Raw genomic sequence first — 21,051 nt, 5'->3', positions numbered from 1 at the left:
AAGAAAATTAGAACATCAAAGTCAGCCTTAACAAGGTTAATTAAGCTGCCTGAACAAAAATGTGTGTTTATGTTTTTAAAACTGTTGTAAATCTCTTGGAGACCTTTGGGTAATAAGCAGCTTAGAAGTCTAATAACTAAATAAAAAGATGATCCGAAATACAATAAAACAAAGACAAGAATAGCATCTAAAGCAATACATAAATAGCAGAACAAAAACCAAACACACAGTTCAAGCTCAGTTTAAATGCCTGGGAGAATAAAAAGAATGTTTTTGGCTGGCACACCAAACATAAGCTTCCTTGTGGAGAGAATTTCACAATTGGAGCATCACCACCAAGAAGACCCTGTCCCTAATTGCCATCCACCATATCTAGACCAAGAACTAGATTTGTTCCTTTCTTTTCTTTTTGCATTTTGAGGCACAACGTGCTCGAATGTGCAAGAGCTGGTCTTCTATTACATTATTTTTGTGTCCAGTAAACAGAATAGAACAGAGCAATCTCTCTTTAGATGAGTACCCATAGTTCCTGGATCTATTACAGATTAATCCTGAAATGCGGATGCACCCAAATACCATGGTGAAAGCAGCTCTAAGACTAAAATAATATTTGTAACTTTGCAATTATTTTCCCCTTCGCCGCTTCTGCCCCATTTTCCAGTCTATTCGGGATTAATGTTATCTTCAGTTCTGCAGCTGCTTGTGAAATAGAACCCTACAGGTGCACTATCAGAATTATTACAATACAGTAAACCAACTCCATTTCTTAGCTTCACAAGCACTGTTATGTGGAATGTGTGGATAAGCCGTACCAAATTCCATGTAGGCATTTGACAAGAAGAGCCTTGGACAGTAACCTGTACCTGTACTGAATTTGTAGAGTGCTGTGTGAGGAAACCAGCAAGACATAAAATTTATGGAATATTTTACTGATGCACCTTGTCACACCCAACATGGAAAGCTAGCAAGAAAGCAAGCCTAGCTAGTAATATAAAGACTTTCAGGCTCCAACTGTCTATCCACTTCCCTGAGAGTAAGTCCCCATTGAACATCATAGAATTTATTTATGAGTAGATGTCTGCAAGATTGTACAAGATTGTACATTGTCTTACATGTACTTTCCTTCTAAAGGTGGCTTCCCACATTTCTGTTGATGGGGGGGGCGGGACCACGTTGTTAGATAACTCTTCTCATGGGGCTCTTTTAGACTAGCAGACAGCTGGGAAGGCCTTTGAGTGCTGGAGAAAGAAAAATGCACTCACCACCCAAGGCTAGCTCACAGGAATAAAGTAAACTCAACCTTGCACCTAGCAAAATTCTGAAGAAATCTGAATGTGTCCTGAGAATGAAGAAGAAAAAGAGAAGCTGCTCCCCCCTCCCCCAAAGAAGAAATCATTTGAGAAACTGAATACCAGGTTTTGGCACAGCATTGCTTAAAATCCCCCAGAATGCCCTGGAAAGCTTGAGACACCATTTCCTGTGGGAAACAGACAGAAATTGAAATGATGGCCCTCTGTGCTGGGCAGGGCTGATGAGAGCAGCACTGCAAAACATCTGGAGAAGACCAATGTGGGGGTGCCAATCTTAGACTAACAGAACTGAGTTTGGTAAAATATATGTATTTCCAGTGCTTTCTTTCTAAAAAAAAAAATGTTTAGAGGCACTCTCATCTTCCTACTCATATTGAAATACTGCCCCTCAGTGAGGCCAAACTTAGATTCACAAAACGTTTAGGGGTATGCGTCCCCGTCCCCCAGAAAAAAGCACTGTCTATTTCTAGCTTTTCAATATGCTGAAGACGTAAGTGGCTGGAGGGCTGTTCATAGAAGGCTGCTGCAATGTGACAGTGGAGGCTGGTCCATTAGGGACTCTGACTGTCATTGGCTCTGGCCTCACCTGCACCGGATCGCTCTGTCTTCTAACCTACCAGTCCCAAAGGACACCAGTCACCGCTGGTCAATGGGCAGTGCTCTTTCCGGCTGAGAGCTATGCTACCTTGTATGTTGTTCCCAGGTTGATTGCTGGCGAGGCCTGCAGCTGTGGTGGAAGCTTTGAAAGGCTGTAAAGAAAGAGCAAGCAAGCAAAAAGTGGAGATGCAGAACTCTTCCTCCAGCATTGTACAAATCTCTCTGGAGGCATGTGGCTGAGACCTGACAGCTCTGCAGATGTGTAGAGCTACGTGAAAAATGATGCTAATTAAAAACAGAAGGCAGAGCGAAGGGTCAGTGGCACCGTGAAGGCATTAGTAATCAAGAAGGGAGTGCATTTGCCTTCAGTGGTGTTCAAAGCCCCTTACAGGTGGTGTTGCAGAAGAGCGGTTCACTGTTTTAGCCGCAAAAGTTCCTATCTCTTGATTTTTTTGGGAGGCCATTTTAAAAGCATCATGCCCTATCTTCTGCACCATCGCTTCAGCTTATACATGGAATATTCTGGTTGCCTCTTTCATAGGTGCAGCATAAAGTTTACAGCATGAGGCCAGATGTTATAATTTCCCTGTGCAGAAAAGCACTTTCCTCAGCACCTGGGAACATCATGAATAAATTGTCAGATGTAACAGTCATAGATTCAGGGTGCGTCTTTTATCAGTGTGCATATACAGTATGCAGGTTTTATGTGGTAGATGAGGTTGGGGGTTGGGGGGAGCCCATTGTGTTCATGCATCTTCCATCATGAAGGTGCTAACAGTTTTTCACGTAGGAAAATAGCAGTGTCCATTACTAATACTGTAGTGTGCTGCGCCAGTGTAGGCAAACAGGAAGCAGTGAAGATAGCAAAGAGGGATAAATGAAGGCAATGAAGTTATGGGGAGCTGTTATGAAAAAATGGTTGGGAAGGCTATGTGACTAGGAATGGGGGATAAATTCAACTTTATTTGCATTTCAATGAGCAACTACCTAATTTGCACTTCTTGAACTAATATGTGAATCGAAACACAGCTGTCCTTTAAAATTCGCAGTTCTGTGAAGTTTGTAATGGAGTTCTACCGCAAAGCAATGTTTAAAAAAATGCATGTTCTTGGAGGAATGTGTGCCCAAAACAGCATATACTGGTGAAAATAACATAAGAATGCATATTATTAGTGGACATTCCTTGCCAAAAAAAAAAAAAATGTACATTAGTAAAAACAGCATACCAAAAAAAAGTGTTTATCAGGAGAAATTTGAACTAAAAATGCTGACAAATTTTCTTGAAGGTTCTTTTCTTTCTTGACTAGAAATTGCTGCAGCCATGTAGAGAACTAAATTTAAGATGGGAAAATTAGAAACTGGGAGAACGTGAAACTGGCAGATTCGACCCCCTGTATGTGTGACTTGGGTTTTCAGTTATGTCAGTGATGAAGAATCCCATCTTCACACAAAATTGGCCATGCTGATGGGAATTGGAGTCCGACAGTATCTGGAGGACCGTAGGTTCCCCCATCCCTGAGCTATGTGAAGATTTAATGAGCTCAGGCACTCTTGCTATCACAATTCACATACATATTTTCTGATTCGCTCTGGAAATTCCCTTTACCAACTCCCAACATTGCTGTTCCATTATTAATGAAACGAAATGTTTATGAATGAATGTAACGAGAACTCCATTGTTCAATTACTGCCCTCAGTAACCAGCCAAGTATGTGACCCCTTTTTTGTTAAATTGTTAATTATATAGTTTTGTTAGCATTATCGGTGGTTCTTTTCTGGGCAAAGAGCTCTCTGAAGCAGTCTCCAAGCTGTCAAGCTGGTTACTATTTCTTAAGTAAATCTAGGACCAATTCTGAAATACTAATAAGCCTTTTTAATGAAGTCTCGATGTTCAGAATATGTGGATTATATAGCAGGCTCACCAAATTGGCTGGGGAGCAAAATGGATAATTCATTTAGTGTTCTTCTTGGGTACAGCCCATTGAACTAAATAGGACTTCTGCAGACATCTGATGTGGATTGTGCTTTATTTTCTACAAGAAAACAAGAGCATAAATCCATCAGATAAAAAAACAACAACATTATACACATCCTTATTTACAGTAATGTGTCAAATTGTTTTATATTCATTTATACTTATTTATTTTATTAGATTTAATATCCGTTTTCTATTATAAGGTCCCAGGTTGGGTTGCAACAGTAACTATACAATCATAAAACAAATAAAACAGTTACATAGTACATTAACAGTGCAATCCTATTCATGTTTACTCAAAGATAGCAGTCCCACTGTGTTCAGTGAGGCTTTCTGATAAGTGTGTTTAGAAATTCAACCAATGCCAACTATCATTTCAGAAAAGGGGCAATCGAGATTGGTTTGTTACGTTGCAACATATTTTTAACTTGGGAAAAACTTGAAGGTCTATGTTACAAGCTATATTTCTCAACCAATATTTTTAGATTACTGTATTTGCTGTTTCTTTAAGAAACAGTTGTGGGTCGTACCTATGGGACTGCCTCTCCTGGGTTGTCCCACGGAGGACCTTACGGTTTTCAAATAAAAACATCGTGGAGATCCCGGGCCATAGGGAGCCAGGGCTTTTTTGGCTGTGGCCCCGATCTGATGGAACGCTCTGTCACAAGAGACTAGGGCCCTGCGGGACTTGACATCTTTCCGCACTGCCTGCAAGACAGAGCTGTTCCATCAGGCCTTTGGCCAAGGCACAGTCTGACCCCCTCCTTCTGTAACCTTCATAGAACTCTAGCCCAATGGTTGCCATTAATTTGATTCTGAACTGATTTTAGAATGTATTTCAATTAATTGACTTTGATTTCATGTAAACTGTGCTACTTTTACTGTTGTTAGCCGCTCTGAGCCCGGCTTTGGCTGGGGAGGGTGGGATATAGATAAAACATTATTATTATTATTATTATTATTATTATTATTATTATTATTATTATTATTATTTACACCATGCATGTATATCTCTGTGATGCTACTTTAAACAGATGTGGCTTCCCCCAAAGAATTCTGGGAGCTGTAGTTTGTTAAGGGTGCTGAGAGTTGTTAGAAGAACCCTGTTGCCCTTCCAGAGCTTTGGTTTCCAGAATGCTTTAACAGGAAACTCTGGGAATTGTAGCTCTGTAAGGGGAACAGGGGTCTCTTAACCACTGCCAAACCACTTAATAAACTACAGCTCCCAGAATTCTTTGTGGGAAGTTTAAAATGGTATCACAATGCTTTGAATGCATGGTGTAAATTTGGCCTTGCTCTCTGTTACTTCAGAGAGCAGAATTATAACCAATGGGCAGAAAGTGCAGGGAAGCAGGTTTTGGCTAAGGATAAAAGAAACTTATTAATGGCAAGAGCAGTTCAGCTGCCTTGGCAAGTCATGGTCTCTTGTTCACAGGAGGTTTTTAAGCAGAGGCTGGGTGCCCTTTCAGGGGTCACTTTAGTTGCAAGACTCCTGCACTGAGTAGGGTATTGGGCTAGATTGCATCTGTGGATCTCTTCCACATATAAATTTCTGTGAGTCTTAATGCCATGTGTGTGTGATCACATCAAAAATGAAACAAAAGGACTTGTACAGTGGTACCTTGGGTTAAGAACTTAATTCATTCTAGAGGTCCATTCTTAACCTGAAACTGTTCTTAACCTGAGGTACCACTTTAGCTAATGGGGCCTCCCGCTGCCGCCACGCCACAATTTCTGTTCTCATCCTGAAGCAAAGTTCTTAACCCGAGGTACTATTTCTTGGTTAGCGGAGTCTGTAACCTGAAGCATCTGCAACCCAAGGTACCACTGTAGATAAATCTGGAAATAAAAAATGAACAAGATAGAATTCGTAATGCATTGGCCTTGCAATAGGCCCCGGATCCAGAAATACAAGTCAGATTAAAAGAATTCAGATGAAAGACCTTTCTCAGGGAACATCTCCCTGCAGAAGAAGTTGCATGCTCTCTCCCCATGCTCTTCTGGAAAAGCAAGGCTGCGCAGATTCCGCTATGAATACATTAAACTTAGCAGGAACACTTGGAGCAATGTCGACTGTTAGTAATAATGAATGAACAATGAGATTGGAGGGAGAATAAATTGAAATCAACCCACTGGAATGTTTTGTTTAGCCATGCACAAAAATGATACTGAAACTGCACAAAGAGTAGCTTTTCACACTCCACGCAGAACGCTAAGGGAAGAGACGGCCTCAGCAAGCTCAGGACCAGGTGACCTGGGAGGCTGTCCCTGTAGGTCATTGTGATGTGTGGGAGAGTTTCTGCTGAAGGTCCTCAAGACCACAAGACAGTTACTGTGATCAGGTAACTCAGACCAGGGCTTTTAGTGTGGCTGTCCCTGTTCTGTAGAACAGCATTGCTGTCAAAATACAACAGGCACCCACTATCTGAACTTTATGGAAACAATCAAAGACAATTGTGCTGCGACAAGCTTTCCCAGCTGAATGAATAGGTCACTGTTGTGGGTGTCTCCTTAAAAAAAATTTCAATTGCTTTTACTTGCTATTTTCTGCACCACTTTAAACTAGGTTCCTTTAGCTGTTTTTATTATATTATGTACTTCACCTTGAGATGAGGATGGCGAGAGCTCCTGGGATAATCTCAGGGTTGTGGGTTCAAGCCCCACATCGGGCAAAAGATTCCTGCATTGCAGGGGGCTGGACTAGATGAGCTTTGTGGGCCCTTCCAAATCTGCAGTTCTGTGATTATATAACCAAAAATGGTTGTTTAATAAGAGCAGCCCTGCTGGATTAGACCAAGGACTCATCTAGTCCAAGAACCTGCTCCCCACACAGGCCAACCATATGCCCCATGGGAAACTAATGAACAGGGCTTGAAGGCAAGTTAGTGACTTTTCCTGCTGTTGTTCCTCATACAGGCTGGGGCTGATGGGAGCTGCAGTCCAAATCATTTGGGGGGGCACCAGGTGGCAAAGGCTGTTTGGAGCATTTAGCATCTATTCTTGGAGGTTCCATGTAGCCATCGTAGCTACTGATGGGCATATCCTTTGTGAATTAGTCTAGTCTCCCTTCAATGCCATCTAAGCTAGTGGCCTTCAGCACCTCAACTTTTAGCAGCAGATTGTACATCTTGCAAATTTCTTTTAAACATTTTGTCTTACCTGAATCTGCTAGCCAGTTTTGAGTACTATGCATCGTTTTATAAACCTCTTACTATATATCCCTCTATCCTGTTCCCAGAGCTCTTTTTTTTCTTTTTCTTTTGTAAACTAAAATGTTCCAAATGTTTCAGCCATTCTTGGTTTGGAACAGTGTCTCAACCTGAACTGGCTATTCATTTCTGAAGCTTTTTTTCTGCACCTTTCCCAAAGCTATGTTTTTGGGATGGGATAAGAAGAAATGTACACGGCACTTACAAATATCACTGCACTGTGTATATAAGCACATTGTAATATAAGTATTGCTATTTTCTGTCCCTTTCCTAATAGTCCCCAGCATTCCTTTTGTATATCATATTAAAGGTAAAGGTACCCCTGCCCGTGCGGGCCAGTCTTGCCAGACTCTAGGGTTGTGCGCTCATCTCACTCTAGAGGCCGGGAGCTAGCGCTGTCCGCAGACACTTCCGGGTCACGTATCCAGCGTGACGAAGCTGCTCCGGCGAACCGGCACCAGAGCAGCACACGGAACGCCGTTTACCTTCCCGCTATAAAGCGGTCCCTATTTATCTACTTGCACCTGGGGGTGCTTTCGAACTGCTAGGTTGGCAGGCGCTGGGACTGAGCAACAGGAGCGCACCCCACCGCGGGATTCGAACCGCCGACCATGCGATCGGCAAGTCCTAGGCGCTGAGGTTTTACCCACAGCGCCACCCTGTATATCATATTAGAATTTGTATTTTGATGGATTCATATGCTGTAGGTTGTAATGTGTATTTGTAATTGAAGTTACAGAACAAGGCCCCCAGTGATTTTTCTGTTGTATTTCAAGGGCATAGCTAGACATTCATACAAGACATCTGCTTTGCTGTGCTCTTTGGATGAGCCCAGGTAGTTATCCAAGTCCCCAAAGCCACTGTTTCCCTTTGGTCATTGTCAGATACCCATCCAACCCTCAAATGCCAGTCTTTCCAATTGGCTGTATTTTACTGTGAAGTTACAAAAAAGGTGACAAGTTAGCTTGGGTCCCTGTTCTGTAGATGCTCTTCCTTGGATTCACCATTTTGTTCCTCCTCTTGTTTACTCCCTTGGCATGGCCATTTTGTGTGTAGTGCCTGATGGAAAAGTGAGGTATACGGTAAATGCTGCTCCCCCTTGCACCTTGGCTGTTTTCTTTGATGCTGTTTACACTTTATAGTGCATATTCTATGGTCATGTATATTCTATGGTCATGTATATTTTATTAAAAACAGCCCTACTGAAGAACAGAACTTTGTTAGTTGTGGATCAAACTTCTTTAAATATAAACTGCAAAAATTCTCAAGGAAATGGTGCGTTTGTAGATTCATTTGCAAATATTCTAGAGTTCTGTGTGTCTGAAATGTATTTTCAGGGACAGTGTATCACTGAATGCTAGTAGTTGTGTGCTAAGAGCAAGGTAGGACAGCATCTCCAGAAATGGCTGGAGATGTCTGAACCCTGGAGAGCCTCTGCCAGTCAGTGTAGACAATATTGAACTAGGTGGACCAGTGTTTTACCACCGCCAGCCAGTGCAGACAATAAATACTGAGCTAGATGAGCCAACTCGGTTTAAAGGCAGCTTCTTATGAGGAATATTGCATTTAGCTGGGAACTGTGTTTTTGACCACTACGCTTCCTGCATGACCCAGTAGGTTTCTGTTGTTGTTTGGGGCGAGGAACCCACAGCACTTCAGATATTGCTGCAACTCCAACTCCCATCAGCCCGAGCAGCGCTGCCAATGGTCAGCATCTGGTAGCCCGTAGGTTCCCCGCCCTTAAAGTGCAAGTGTGGCGACTTCAGACGTGCAACCAGTAACGGTGAGGGCGCGTGGCCATTACTCCGTTTATTTCCACGCGGCCAGGCAGGTCAGCTGAGCTCGGTCCCAAGCTTCGAGGGGCAAATCTGTGTTCCCACTCCTCCAGCGCCAGTTCCAAACGCAGCTTCTGGTCGAAAACCGAAGTACCCCCGACGGTTGCGTGAACGTGGGGTGTCTTGAAAGACCCCCCACGCGCAACCCAGGGCAGTGGAGAATTTCACCCCTGAGGCACAGACGGAGTCAGAGGCGTGTAAGAGTCTCTCGCCAAGGGACTCAATCCGCTTCCCTCTTGGCAAGCGCTGCGAAAGAAAGCGGGAGTCTCAAGCAGCCTAGGACGCCTGGCGAGAGGCGGGCTGCATGCGGGCCAGCGGGGAGCGCCTGAGAGGCCAAGCAGCGGCGGCGGCGGCGCGGGTCGCCTCTCGTCGTCCTTTCCCGCTCCGGCCGGGCGCGTCGTCGCCGTCGAGCTGCTGCTGCTGCTGTGTGGCTTTGGCGCCTTCTTCCCACCCACCTCCCCAGCCTCCCTCTCCCAGCGGGGCAAACCATTGCAGCGCGCCGAGGAGGTGAGGCACCTGTCAGGCGCTCTTGGCCCGGAGAGGCCGAGGGCCGCCCGTGCTGGCCGACGTGCTCCCTCCCTAGGGCCGCCCGGGACCCGCCTGCCTGCCTGCTTGGGCGTCCCCTGGAGGCCGAGCGGGCGGCGGGAAGCCCGGCTGGTGGTGGAGCCGAGCGCGGGAACCTTCCTCCCCCCGCCCACCCCGCGCCGCGTCTCAGGCGCCACCGCCGCCTGCAATGGCGTGCAAGAGCCGAGTCGGAGGAGCTTGCTGCTGCCGGGCAGGCTGCGGGCGGCGGCGGCAGCAGCAGTGCCGGAAGGTGGCGGGCCGGTGGACAGCACGGCGGCAGTAGTAGCCGGAGAAGCGGAGGGGAATCGAGAGGCGGCGGGGCTTTTGCAACTCCGACTCTCCCGGGTAAGGTGCCGCGGTGAGCCCCCCCCCACCCCCTTTGCAAAACAAAACCTGCCTGTGTGGGGCTCGCTGTGGCTTGACTCCTGCGGCCGGGAGCAGCTTTTGTTTCGGGAGCACCGAAAGTGGGCAGGCTGGCTGGTTTGCTTGCAGGGCTCGTGAGCGCCGTCTTGCTCCCTGCATTCTTGCACAGCCGCCGCTCCTGTTGCAAGGTGCTTCCCGGCTCCCGCGTTTCCTGCCTGGGCAGTTTAGCAGCGGGTTTTTCCCCCTTTTTCTTCCCCGGCGGGGGCAGAGTTGTGCCTTTTGCGCCACTTTCCTATAGGGAGCGTGAAGGACGTCGCGCTGGGCTGGAGAGAGAAAGGAAACGAAGGAAGGAAGGAAAGAAGGGGATTCATTGCCACACTTACTAGCTGGCAATATACCACCCCTCCCCGGGTGGGTTTCTTGCACGAGCGACGCCGACACAGCGAAGCGCGGAGGTTGGGGGAAGGTTCTGCGCCTCGAGATTGATTATAGACTCTCACCTTCGCTATTATTTGCAAATGACCCTTCCACGCCCCCCCTCAATTAATTGCATGCTTGGGGACCAGAGAGAGAGAGGCGATTTGGAGGCAGGGAGGTGGTTCTCTTCCAAGGAAGGGATTGGGGGGCATTAACGGCCACATCACAACGTTGCTTAGGAGCAAATAACCGCTTAGTTGTCAAGGCTGGAGAACAGACGCAATATGGGCGCGAGTCTTGTAATCTGTCTCGCAGCCCCGGCAGCGCGTTGACTCGGGCAGGCGGGAGGATGCGGGGGGCGGGAGGCGGAGGCCGGTCGGGGCCGGAGCGAGCCGAGCCAGGTCCACATGTGTGCGTTGCCCGGGTCGGTCGCTTCGGGAGGCTTGCAGCTGCGGTGAAGTTGTAGCGGCGGAGGAGGCGGAAACAGAAGGGCGCTAATGAGAGATTTTGCTCTATTATTAGTCATGTGCTGCTCTTCTGTATTTCTTTAGGGCTGCTTGCTCAGGCTGGAAGCAAAACCCATTTCCTCCTCCTCCTCTATTAAACGACGCCAAGGGACTCTGGCAGCCCCCGTATTCCTCCTTGCGGGAGGGCAGGACGCTCGGGATTCATATAAAATGCCACTTGCCGTACAGATTTTACCGAGATCCAGACTGGGAAATGGACAGATTTAGCCTGCATTGAGGTTTCCTCTTCCCCCTTTCACTGCACCTTTCATGGTTCTTTGTCATGCTGAATATACCCCAAGGGGAACAGGCAAGTCTTTACCATACCAAATTATTTGCTTCCTGCAAGTTCTAAATTTCTGTGCATGTGATTTCTCTGTCCCTCATTTCTCTCTCTCTCTCTCTCTCTCTCTCTCTCTCTCTCTTCCCCCCACCCCTACAATCTCAGAGCGAGTTTATTAATTTGTTCATTTGGTGGTGGTGGTGTTTTGAAAATGAAGGCAGCAAAGTGTTGCTGTTTCAGAGGAACGTGTCACTCATGGCTGCATCACACCATTTCACAGTGGTAGAGATATGTGTACCTGACTCTTCTTCATCATTTGAAGGAAACTTTAATGATAAAATACATTGGTATAATGCAGAACTGTTGTGCAGTTGAATAGCGTGTATATGCATGTACATACATTGACTGTTGGGAAAGAGAGGGATTAGGTCTTGGTCCTACACAGAAGTAATGTCCCCAGTCTCAGTCATGTGATAGCAGAATAATGATTTGTTTATGATAGGAATTTACTTCACTTACTGTTGTCTTCTGCTGCTACTCCATATAATGATCCAGAGGTCTGAGTAATGAAATCCAAAATGGGTTCTAAAAGATGGAGTCCTGATTAGCCCTCACTTAAATGAAGTTCTGAAGATACTATAACATTCCATCATGATGCCGTTAAAGCATGAAACAGTTTATTTATTCCATTTATGTTTCTCTTCATTTAAGGAGCTTAGGGTATGTGTCAGTGGGGCTTCCCAGGCAAGTCTCCCATCCACATAACTTCCAAATTCAAATGTGATTCCTTTGAGAGATGGAATTGCATCTGGTGGCTTCATATCATAACCTTCCCCTTTTATAGCCAGCCATATTCTAAAACGGATGTAAATATTGAATAGGTATGAAGATCTACAAACCCACAGATATGAATCACAATCCTCCTTTGTGTTGCAGGTTACATCAACATTCTTTTGAAAATCATCCAGTTTCCCACTTGTTTTTGTTTTTGCTGGTACCCATATCTGGAGGATTGTCGTCTGCCTATAAGTATGGCCTTGGCAGAATCTAATGTCCTTTAAGCCCCTCATCCACAATCTCAACTGGAGGGTACAGCGGCCACTATGTATGTTGGTTTAACATCCCAAAAATAAACATGATGAAGACAGAGTGTTCAGGGGAAAGATCAAATCTCCGAAGTGCCTCTCCTCACAGAAACGCTTATAGGACTGAGTTCCAAGCATTGAAAAGCACCTTTGACAAGCCTAAGTCAGATGGAGAACAAAAGACTAAAGAAGGAGAGGCTTCTCAGCAAACCAGGGGGAGGAAATATGGATCTAACGTCAACAGGATTAAAAATTTATTCATGCAAATGGGCATGGAGCCCAATGAGAGTGCTGGAAGCATGGCAAAGACCAGAAGTAAAGGTGGACCCCTATCTCCCCAAAGAAGAATTAGGCCAAAAGAGCTTGTGGAGAAGGGAGATGGATCAGTTGTGAAGTTAGAATCTTCCGTTTCAGAAAGGATTAGTAGGTTTGATGCTATGCACGATGGTCCTTCTTACTCCAAGTTTACTGAAACACGGAGATTGTTTGAAAGAAATACTCATGAAACAGGGCATTCAAATCGCTACTCCCCAAAGAAAGAGAGATCCGTTTCTAACAGTGATCTTCAAGATGACTGGTGCAGCTCTAAGTCTAACAGGGGAAGTACAGATTCGCTGGATAGTCTTAGTTCAAGGACAGAGGCTGTTTCTCCAACAGTGAGCCAACTTAGTGCAGTGTTTGAAAATACTGACTCACAACAAAATGTTCTAGAAAAGACGGGAAACAATGAAGAGTATTCTGTAACTGGTCACTATCCACTAAACCTGTCTTCTGTGGACCCAAATCTGTCTTCCAGTGTTGCAAACCTCGACGATTTCAGCCCCATAAAAGACGCCAATGCTTGGCCTCCATCAGCTAAACAAAATGCCAGCTCAGCACCTGTTGAAAACTCTGAGCAGAACAGCAGTAGATCTCCATCAGACAATGAAACTCCTAAAAACACTTTGCCTTTGTCAAAAACAGGTGGAATACAAAACAAGGATGTGTGCTACGATTCTGTTGATGCCTGTGAAGCGACTAAACAAGAGTCAGTAGATGGACTTGATAAACAAAGTTTTGGTGAGAACTGTACGAGCAATAAGGCAAAAATAGAGCCTGTAGTACCACCTTTGCAGCAAAAAAAGATCTCTGCTGGAGCTGAGACTGCAGAAATATCAGGAAACTTAATAGCTAGTGATGACATCACAGTCAGTGAAGCTTCTCGTTCTGTTGGCTCCCACTGTGAAGATACAAATGGAAAGGAAGAACAGGAAGACTTGAATAACTTTCAGAGTTCTCATGTGTATATGCACTCTGATTACAATGTCTACAGGGTACGATCAAGATATAATTCTGACTGGGGGGAGACGGGAACAGAACAGGATGATCAAGAAGACAGCGATGACAACTGTTATTACGAAGCTGACATGGAATGTTCTGAAATTGTTGGATTGCCAGAAGAAGATGAAATCCCAGCAAGCCGAAAAATTAAGTTTAGTAGTGCTCCAATTAAGGTAAGTTTCACTGGTCTGTTATTCTTTACATTGTTTTTGAGTGGTTGTTTTTGTTCTTTTGTTTTAACTCTTGACACTGTCTCTGGCGAATTTTTTTTCTAGTTGCTTCCGGTGTTGAATTTGTTTCGTGGCCTTAGGATTCATATTTGGTCCTGACTGGAAAATAAGGATTGATTCAAATCGTTAAGAATCATTCCAAGCTCTAATAACTCTTGTTTGCCCCTTGTATAGTTGTGGCTAACCTGTGTATCAGACATATTTATTGTCACAATATTTAGGCATACTTTCACTCAGAAGAGTTTTATGTGGCTAGAGTAGGTTTGAAATGGTGCTAATCAGCCTGTGTCTGTGATAACTTCTTGTTTTCCCCACAGTAGGGTTTTGCCTCCTGTGGTGGGAAGTGGGTAGCTAGATCTCTTTTGTCACTTAGCAGTGATTCTCCTGTACACTCTTCATGCCTCTGGGATGGGCAGCCTCAGATTTGGTCTTTGGGATTCCAGTTGCTTATTTCCATATAGTGCTTCTGCAAACATTGTATAATGGCAGCCCCTTCCAACAAGTGTGTTTGTGTGTAATCCTTGACTGCAGGATTGATGGTGAGAACATGTGATAGGGGATTAGATGAATTGCCTATAAAGTCCTAAGTTTTAGAGAACGGCTATGGGGTGGGGAGGGGGAGCTCTTTATAACATCATATCTCAGGTACCCATTGAGATGATAGGCACTGTATACAAGGGCTGAGGAAGTATTTTCCAACATTAATCATCCCCGTTTTGTCTGTTAACGTGTCTTAAATCACATTTCCCTCCCATGGCACTTCCATCCTGCAGCGTAGGATAACTGAGACTTGCAACACCATATTTCCTAAGCCTAGCTTAGGTACAAATTGTTACTGGCATTTCATTATGGAGGCTTACAATCGGTTTCAGAAATGCCTTCTATAAGAGGGCTGTTGAGATGGTTGTATCAGGCCACAAAGATTCCAACATCTGGTTCACATTCATTGGGCAAGTTTAAGGCCCAGTTGATTGTAATCAGGGGCTTGTGCCTTTCCTGGGAATAACTAACATTATGAACATAGTCAGAGTTACATAGCAGCTGAGCCCAGGCAGCAGCGTGAAGCCAAATGGGCCAGCTTTCTTGCTGAAATATCCCAGATTAACTAACTCTCAAGCAGTATCAGCTAATCAGAGGCACTGCAGCAGTAAGGTACTTGGTCCCTTCTGCTTTCTATATTCCACCATTTGGATAATTGCAAACTGAGTTGGTCTACCCTAGTGGTGTTGGTGTTGGTATGGGGCAGGAAGAGTCAGTTCCCTTCGAAACAGTTTCTTTCTTTCTTTCTTTCTTTCTTTCTTTCTTTCTTTCTTTCTTTCTTTCTTTCTTTCTTTCCCTCTTTCTTTCTTTCCCTCTTTCTTTCTTTTCGCCATCCTTTGGATAACCACAAACTGAGCTAGTGAAGTGGATCAGAGACTGAACTGTGAACTAAGAAGACCTCCCAATCAGACTTTTGTCTCTGCTATGAACTCAGTGGGTATCTTTGGAAGCCATTCTCTCTGGGGGCTACAGTTTTGTTTCTCTCCCCCAGGTTGATCTTACCCTCCCTTTGCACCCATTTGTCAAGCATGCTGATTAGGGAACTGGACGTTGTTTTAGTAGGCTCCCCTGCCCCTACCCCCAGCTGTCTCATTTCTTAATTTTAAGAATTTTATGTATTTCATAAATTTAGTCTCCTCAAGGGGTAGTTGCCCAGCACCTCCTAACAAAGTGCTGGAATGGTATTCATTATGTCCTGGAATACAGTTTTTTTTTTTGAAAGTCATGTTTCTGAGAGCCCTGTTACTGAGAAAACCCCACCCACTTTCCTGATTTTTAGGAAGCAACTCCTTCCTTCCTTTTGCAGTGTCTTTCCTTGCAAGTTGAAGCTCGGGGTAAACATTGTGTTAGAGGACCTTGATATATAAATGTGATTGTGCTGTATTATCTTATGGGAGAAATCTCTCATTGGGTTCTATCTAGTAGCTTGACAATTCCACGGGCAATGTTTTAAACCCAGGTAATCGATCCTGTTTCACACATCACACGTGTTTAGATATGTGCCTTCTACCTGAATAATCAAACAGGAATAGCAACTATCTGTGATGTAAGAATGACATTTATGTTATATTAGTTGAATCACTGAAAACCAGTAAATATTACTTTTTAAAAAATGAAAGCATTAAGCAGAGAAAAACCTAATTTGAAATTGAGGTAGTGTCAGTCTTTGTGCTAGATTGGAAATTATATAGGCATCTCTGATCATGAACTACTTTTTTAATGAAATTGACTGACTGCTACCGTTTAGCAACAGTTGACAAAGGCACTCATGAGTGTTGTCACTGGCATATGTGTGTGTTTTAAAAAACCTGGTACTGAGGCTGAGAAGGCAAGGCATCCCACTGCTTTACAAGAGTCTCTGAAGCTCATCACAACAGGGGTGAGCCCCTGCCCTCCGTTCCTGTACTGGAGCTGGGGAGGAAAAGTGGCACTTTCCTCCCACGGTTGTGCTGGGGTTCAGAGAAATGGTGTGATGTCACAAATAAGACTTTCCCCACTTGATGAATTCAGTTACCAAGGCTTGCTCAAATGCGTGGCATATAGTGAAAGTTACTTTGCAGCCCATTTGTGATGGCATAGCTGGCTTTTGTTAAAGCTGTGCAAAATCTGTAAATGAAATGTTAGGTTTGTACAGAACTGTACAGAACAAAATGTGTAAATAGGTTCACTTGTTCAGATTTTAATTTAAAATTCCCCCCAATATTCTTGACATTTTACGAAATACTGTGTAAGTGCTGTAACAGTTTTTCATTTGCTCCCACCACAAATATTTATGGATACACCACTAAAATATTTAAAAGTTGGGGGCAGGTGTGGTGGTAGTACAGTGGTGCCCCGCAAGACGAATGCCTCGCAAGACGAAAAACTCGCTAGGCGAAAGGGTTTTGCGTTTTTTGAGCTGCTTCGCAAGACGAATTTCCCTATGGGCATGCTTTGCAAGACGAAAACGTCTTGCAAGTTTGTTTCCTTTTTCTTAACACCGTTAATACAGTTGCGACTTGACTTCGAGGAGCAACTCATAGCACGCGGTGTAGTAGCCTTTTTTGAGGTTTTTGAAGCTTTTCCAAAACTTTCCCGACACCGTGCTTCGCAAGACGAAAAATTCGCTAGACGAAAAAACTCGCGGAACGAATTAATTTCGTCTTGCGAGGCACCACTGTATCTAATTGATGCTGTGACCAGGGAATAGACGGGGCAGGGGGATGCCAGTGACAATGTCAGATTGCCTTGCATAAGTAAATTGGTCTGGAAACCAGGAGTTCTCAAGCAAAGCTGAAAATTATAGAGTAAGAGGTAACCCAGATGCCAGGTTGTGGGGTTTTTTTTAGGTGTTAGAGACTGTTCTGCATGCCAGATTGGGCTGAGAGATAACGAGGTCGTTGTAATGGCTGCTGGCCATGATGGCTGTGTTCTGCCTCTACTATCAGAAACATCGTATCTCTGAATATCAGTTGCTGGGAATCACTGGTGGGCAGTGTGCTCACGTCCTGGTTGCAGGCTTCCCGTAGGCATCTGGGCAGCCACTATGAGAAAAGGATGCTGGACTAGATGGGTCATTGGCCTAGTCCAGTAGGCTTAGCCCATGTTCCTATGTATTAAAATGGGGCTATGAGACAGAGTGGCCACATGACCTGGAAGCTGTACGCCGGCTCCCTCAGCCAGTAAAGCGAGATGAGCTCCGCAACCCCAGAGTCAGCCACAACTGGACCTAATGGTCCGGGGTCCCTTTACCTTTTACCTTTACTGAGACAGAGTATGTTGCTTTGAGCCTCTTGGAGAAAAGGTGTGGGATATGCATGTAATAAATAAACATAGAGAAGAAAAGGTCCTCAAGAGGGTCTCTTACTCAGCTCCTAGTATTCCTGGTCTGTTTCTCAGCTTTTGTAAACCAGAAAAGCTAACAAAGAAATAAGATCCAAAGTAGCCTGGCAACCCATGTGGCATTCTTTGTAGGTTTAAACTGGTGAATCCTGCACGGATGAATTTATAACCAGGTCTGCTATAACTTAGTCCATCTTTTCCTGACACATGTTTTATTGGTATAACCATTACTTCAGTTAGGAAAACCACAATTCCTAACTATGGAAAACCGTATCTGGTAATATCAGTTACAGCTGCAAAAATCGTTTATCCAGCTGCAGTAATCATTTATCCACTAAGTAATTGAGGAACAATTGACAAACTGTAATCTAAAGAGTCAGGTGACAGAGTTGATGAAGGGAGTCGCTGGAAAGAAATTAAGCTAGACAAACAAACCCTCTCAAACAATTGCTGTTTTATTCAACAATACCAATTTGCATATTATTGAAAATAACTTGATCAGCAGATGAGAAACTATCATTCCTATATTAAATTGTGTGCATCTGTCACAGCCAGAAGTGAGAGCCACAGATTTAATGTGTTGGTAGCGATTATCACATAAAATCCACAAAAGGCATATATGAAGTACAACACTTCAGGAATGACTAACACTTTGGGGGTAAGATAAAAACAAAACACTTGACCATCAAGCATTTGAATGTGGAGAAGCTAGTATTGCTTGATTTTCACCTTGACTGCAAAAATACGTACATGTTGTGAGTGTGCATTTCTTTAATCAATGTAATGGTAAATTTTGCACCGATATACACAATGAGTCTCTAACTGCAGTTTGCTAGAACCAGGAGGGAAAGAACCCTCCACCCTCCTTTGCCTTTGATGGGAAATGAGTCAGTCTATTGTCCTTTTAAACTTTTGTTCCGTCGTTTTTTTAAACTCCTGCAGCTAATGCAGCAGTCACCAGTGGAAAATTCTGTACTAAGCTGCTTTTACTTGAGAGAGAGTTGTGGCCTTAACTATTTTGGTCTTGCAGCTTCCTCTACTACTGTGCAGTGCTGTGGCGATACAAAGGGGCAAGAGTTGTACTGGGGAAGGGGACCAAATAACTTGCGACTCCTCTCTAGGCCAACAGTCTTGTTTTGTTTTGTTATTGTTTTAACAATATAAAAGAAGATACAAGAAGAAAGGGAGGAACCACGTGAAGGAAAGAGATGAAGAATAACAATGCTGGTTGTTATTTTTTCCCTGGCTTTCCTAGTACCTGCAGCACATCCTGTGATTAGCCTGGCCCTGGGAGTACAATTTCCCAGCTCATTTTGGAATGGCCAGTGTGTACTTTGATTAAAACAAATAAATAAATGCAAATCTTAGCTCTCGGGCAATCCCCAAGAAAAACAGAATTGCAAGTGCTGTATCAAATTATGCAGATTTGCACAGTATCTATTAATTTGTCTGACTGTTTTGTATAATTTAATCTAGTTTTTACCAGCCATGGAGAAAAGGTAAGAAACTATGCATGACACTTAAGTTTTTGCTCTCCATCTCTGGAAACCTTATTCGGGCACTGCTGATTCTGAATTTGGGATCTGTAAGGCTCTCAGAATGCCTTTGCTCTGTAGATGTGGTGTGGGACCTTGCCAGTCCCTTGACCTGTTTAAGCTATGCATCTACCTCTGCTTAACCTGAATATCTGTCATTGCACATACTAAAAAAAGAAAAAAAAAGAAAAGGCTGCCCCATCAGTACAATATGGATGCTGGATGCTGGAGGTATTGTAGTGTCTGTGTGTATGTGCATAAACCCCCAGCTTTTATGTGAATGGGCTGTAGACTACTGTTCTAAGTCAAGAGTCACATCTGTTGCTGCACCAACTTTTGCCTCTGACCCCACTTACCACTAGTATATGGGCCCCAGAAGGTTTTCCACATGAGAATGCAGCCCTCAGATTCCTACAGCCCCACTCCACACACAGCCAGTGTTTTCTTGATGGTCTTTTACAAAGAGCATAAAAACTGTGATTTCCACACATGTATGTTTCTCTGTGAAATAAAACAGACCAAGCAACCTTGATAAGAGTTCCTGGAATGTCAGCTGTGCCAAGTTGCTTTTTCCTATTGTTTTAAACAAATGCCTATTTTTAAAAAGAACAACAACAACAAAAAGCATTTCAGTGTATATTTAACGTAACATAAGATCACATCATATTTTTATACAGTATATCCCCCCTTTTAATCTAGTATAAATATATCACAAGAAGTTAATAATAGGCCAACAGCACAAGTATCTGTGTTGTTGATGGACTACAACAATCATCCCTGACCATCAGGTTCCTCGTTCCTGGATTTTATGCAGTTTATTTAACTACATACATGTGATGGAGTTCAATAACACTTGGATGGCCAGGTGTGTGTTGCTGAATAAACTGCATAGAATCCACCAGAGCAAGTGAAGACCAAATTCAATATAATGGGAAATGTGTGAATATATCTCCCAATGTCTCCTCCTCATCCCAAGTTTTGCTAATTGCAGGATTTGGTTTGGGTTTGAGGAGGTCTGTAGTTGTGAGGTTCTAACCCTCTTCCCATTGCAACATCGATCAAAATTGCCTTCACTAGAGGTGCTATTGGCTGTAGAGGGGAGAACATAAAAGCATAATAACTTGTATATTGCCTCCCCTACAGCTAATATTGTGGGTGTGTAGGTGTGGATTGGAGTGGTGGCATAAAAAAGAAAAAAAATATGTTTTTAAAGTATGATTTGACATGTGATATTTTTTTTGTCCATGTCTACATTAACCTTTTCCTTATTGTTGGAAAAAATGTGGACAGGCACACATCTTTATCCTGTGCTACTACTGAGCTCCTGTTGCTCAGTCCCTGCTCCTGCCAACCTAGCAGTTTGAAAGCACGTCAAAAGTGCAAGTAGATAAATAGGTACCGCTCTGGCAGGAAGGTAAACAGCATTTCTGTGTGCTGCTCTGGTTTGCCAGAAGCAGCTTAGTCATGCTAGCCACATGACCTGGAAGCTGTACGCTGGCTCCCTCGGCCAATAAAGCGAGATGAGCACCACAACCCAAGAGTCGGTCATGACTGGACCTAATGGTCAGGGGTCCCTTTACCTTTACCTTATTCTTTCAATATCCCCCCCCCCGCCACCAGCATTTTCATTCCCCACCCCCAATAAACTCCTATAATGATAGAGAACATTAATGCAGTTAATTGCACACAACTTAAAGAATAGCTGAAGGCAGAGCCAATTTAAATTTCTAAAAGTGTCTAATAGCAATTCATGATTTGCTTGAGATTATATGAAGAAGTTGCAAGATTTTTTTTACTAGCTCTGTGCTTAAAAGGATTAAGATGGATGATTAGGGATGTAAACTGAGGGGGAGAGAAGATGCTCTTCAAAGGCTTATAAGCTTGAAACATGCTGAGGTAGAAAATAGACCTATTGTGCCTATTCTTAAAACAGTAGGTTCAGGAGTAGATTGTTCTTCTGC

At 43.9% G+C, this 21,051-nt stretch overlaps 1 protein-coding gene across 12 annotated transcripts in view; it reads left to right on the top strand.

The window, feature by feature from the left end:
* The window catches only part of PPP1R9A (protein phosphatase 1 regulatory subunit 9A), a 148,104-nt gene that overhangs the window by 8,150 nt on the left and 118,903 nt on the right, over nucleotides 1-21,051 (top strand). For 8 of the 12 annotated variants that reach the window (XM_082194109.1, XM_082194108.1, XM_082194116.1 and 5 more), the window contains exon 2: nucleotides 11,996-13,637. In XM_082194109.1, the coding sequence (XP_082050235.1) occupies nucleotides 12,195-13,637 (1,443 nt within the window). In that variant the 5' untranslated portion in view covers nucleotides 11,996-12,194. Of the gene's footprint in view, nucleotides 1-9,516; nucleotides 9,836-10,091; nucleotides 10,265-10,821; nucleotides 11,087-11,995; nucleotides 13,638-21,051 lie in introns of those variants that run through there. The other 4 variants (XM_082194113.1, XM_082194112.1, XM_082194110.1 and 1 more) reach the window with 4 other exon arrangements.

Source organism: Podarcis vaucheri, assembly GCF_965113315.1.
Source record: "Podarcis vaucheri genome assembly, chromosome: 12".
NCBI classification, from domain to species: Eukaryota; Metazoa; Chordata; class Lepidosauria; order Squamata; family Lacertidae; genus Podarcis; species Podarcis vaucheri.
This window is presented reverse-complemented; position numbering and strand designations above follow the sequence as displayed.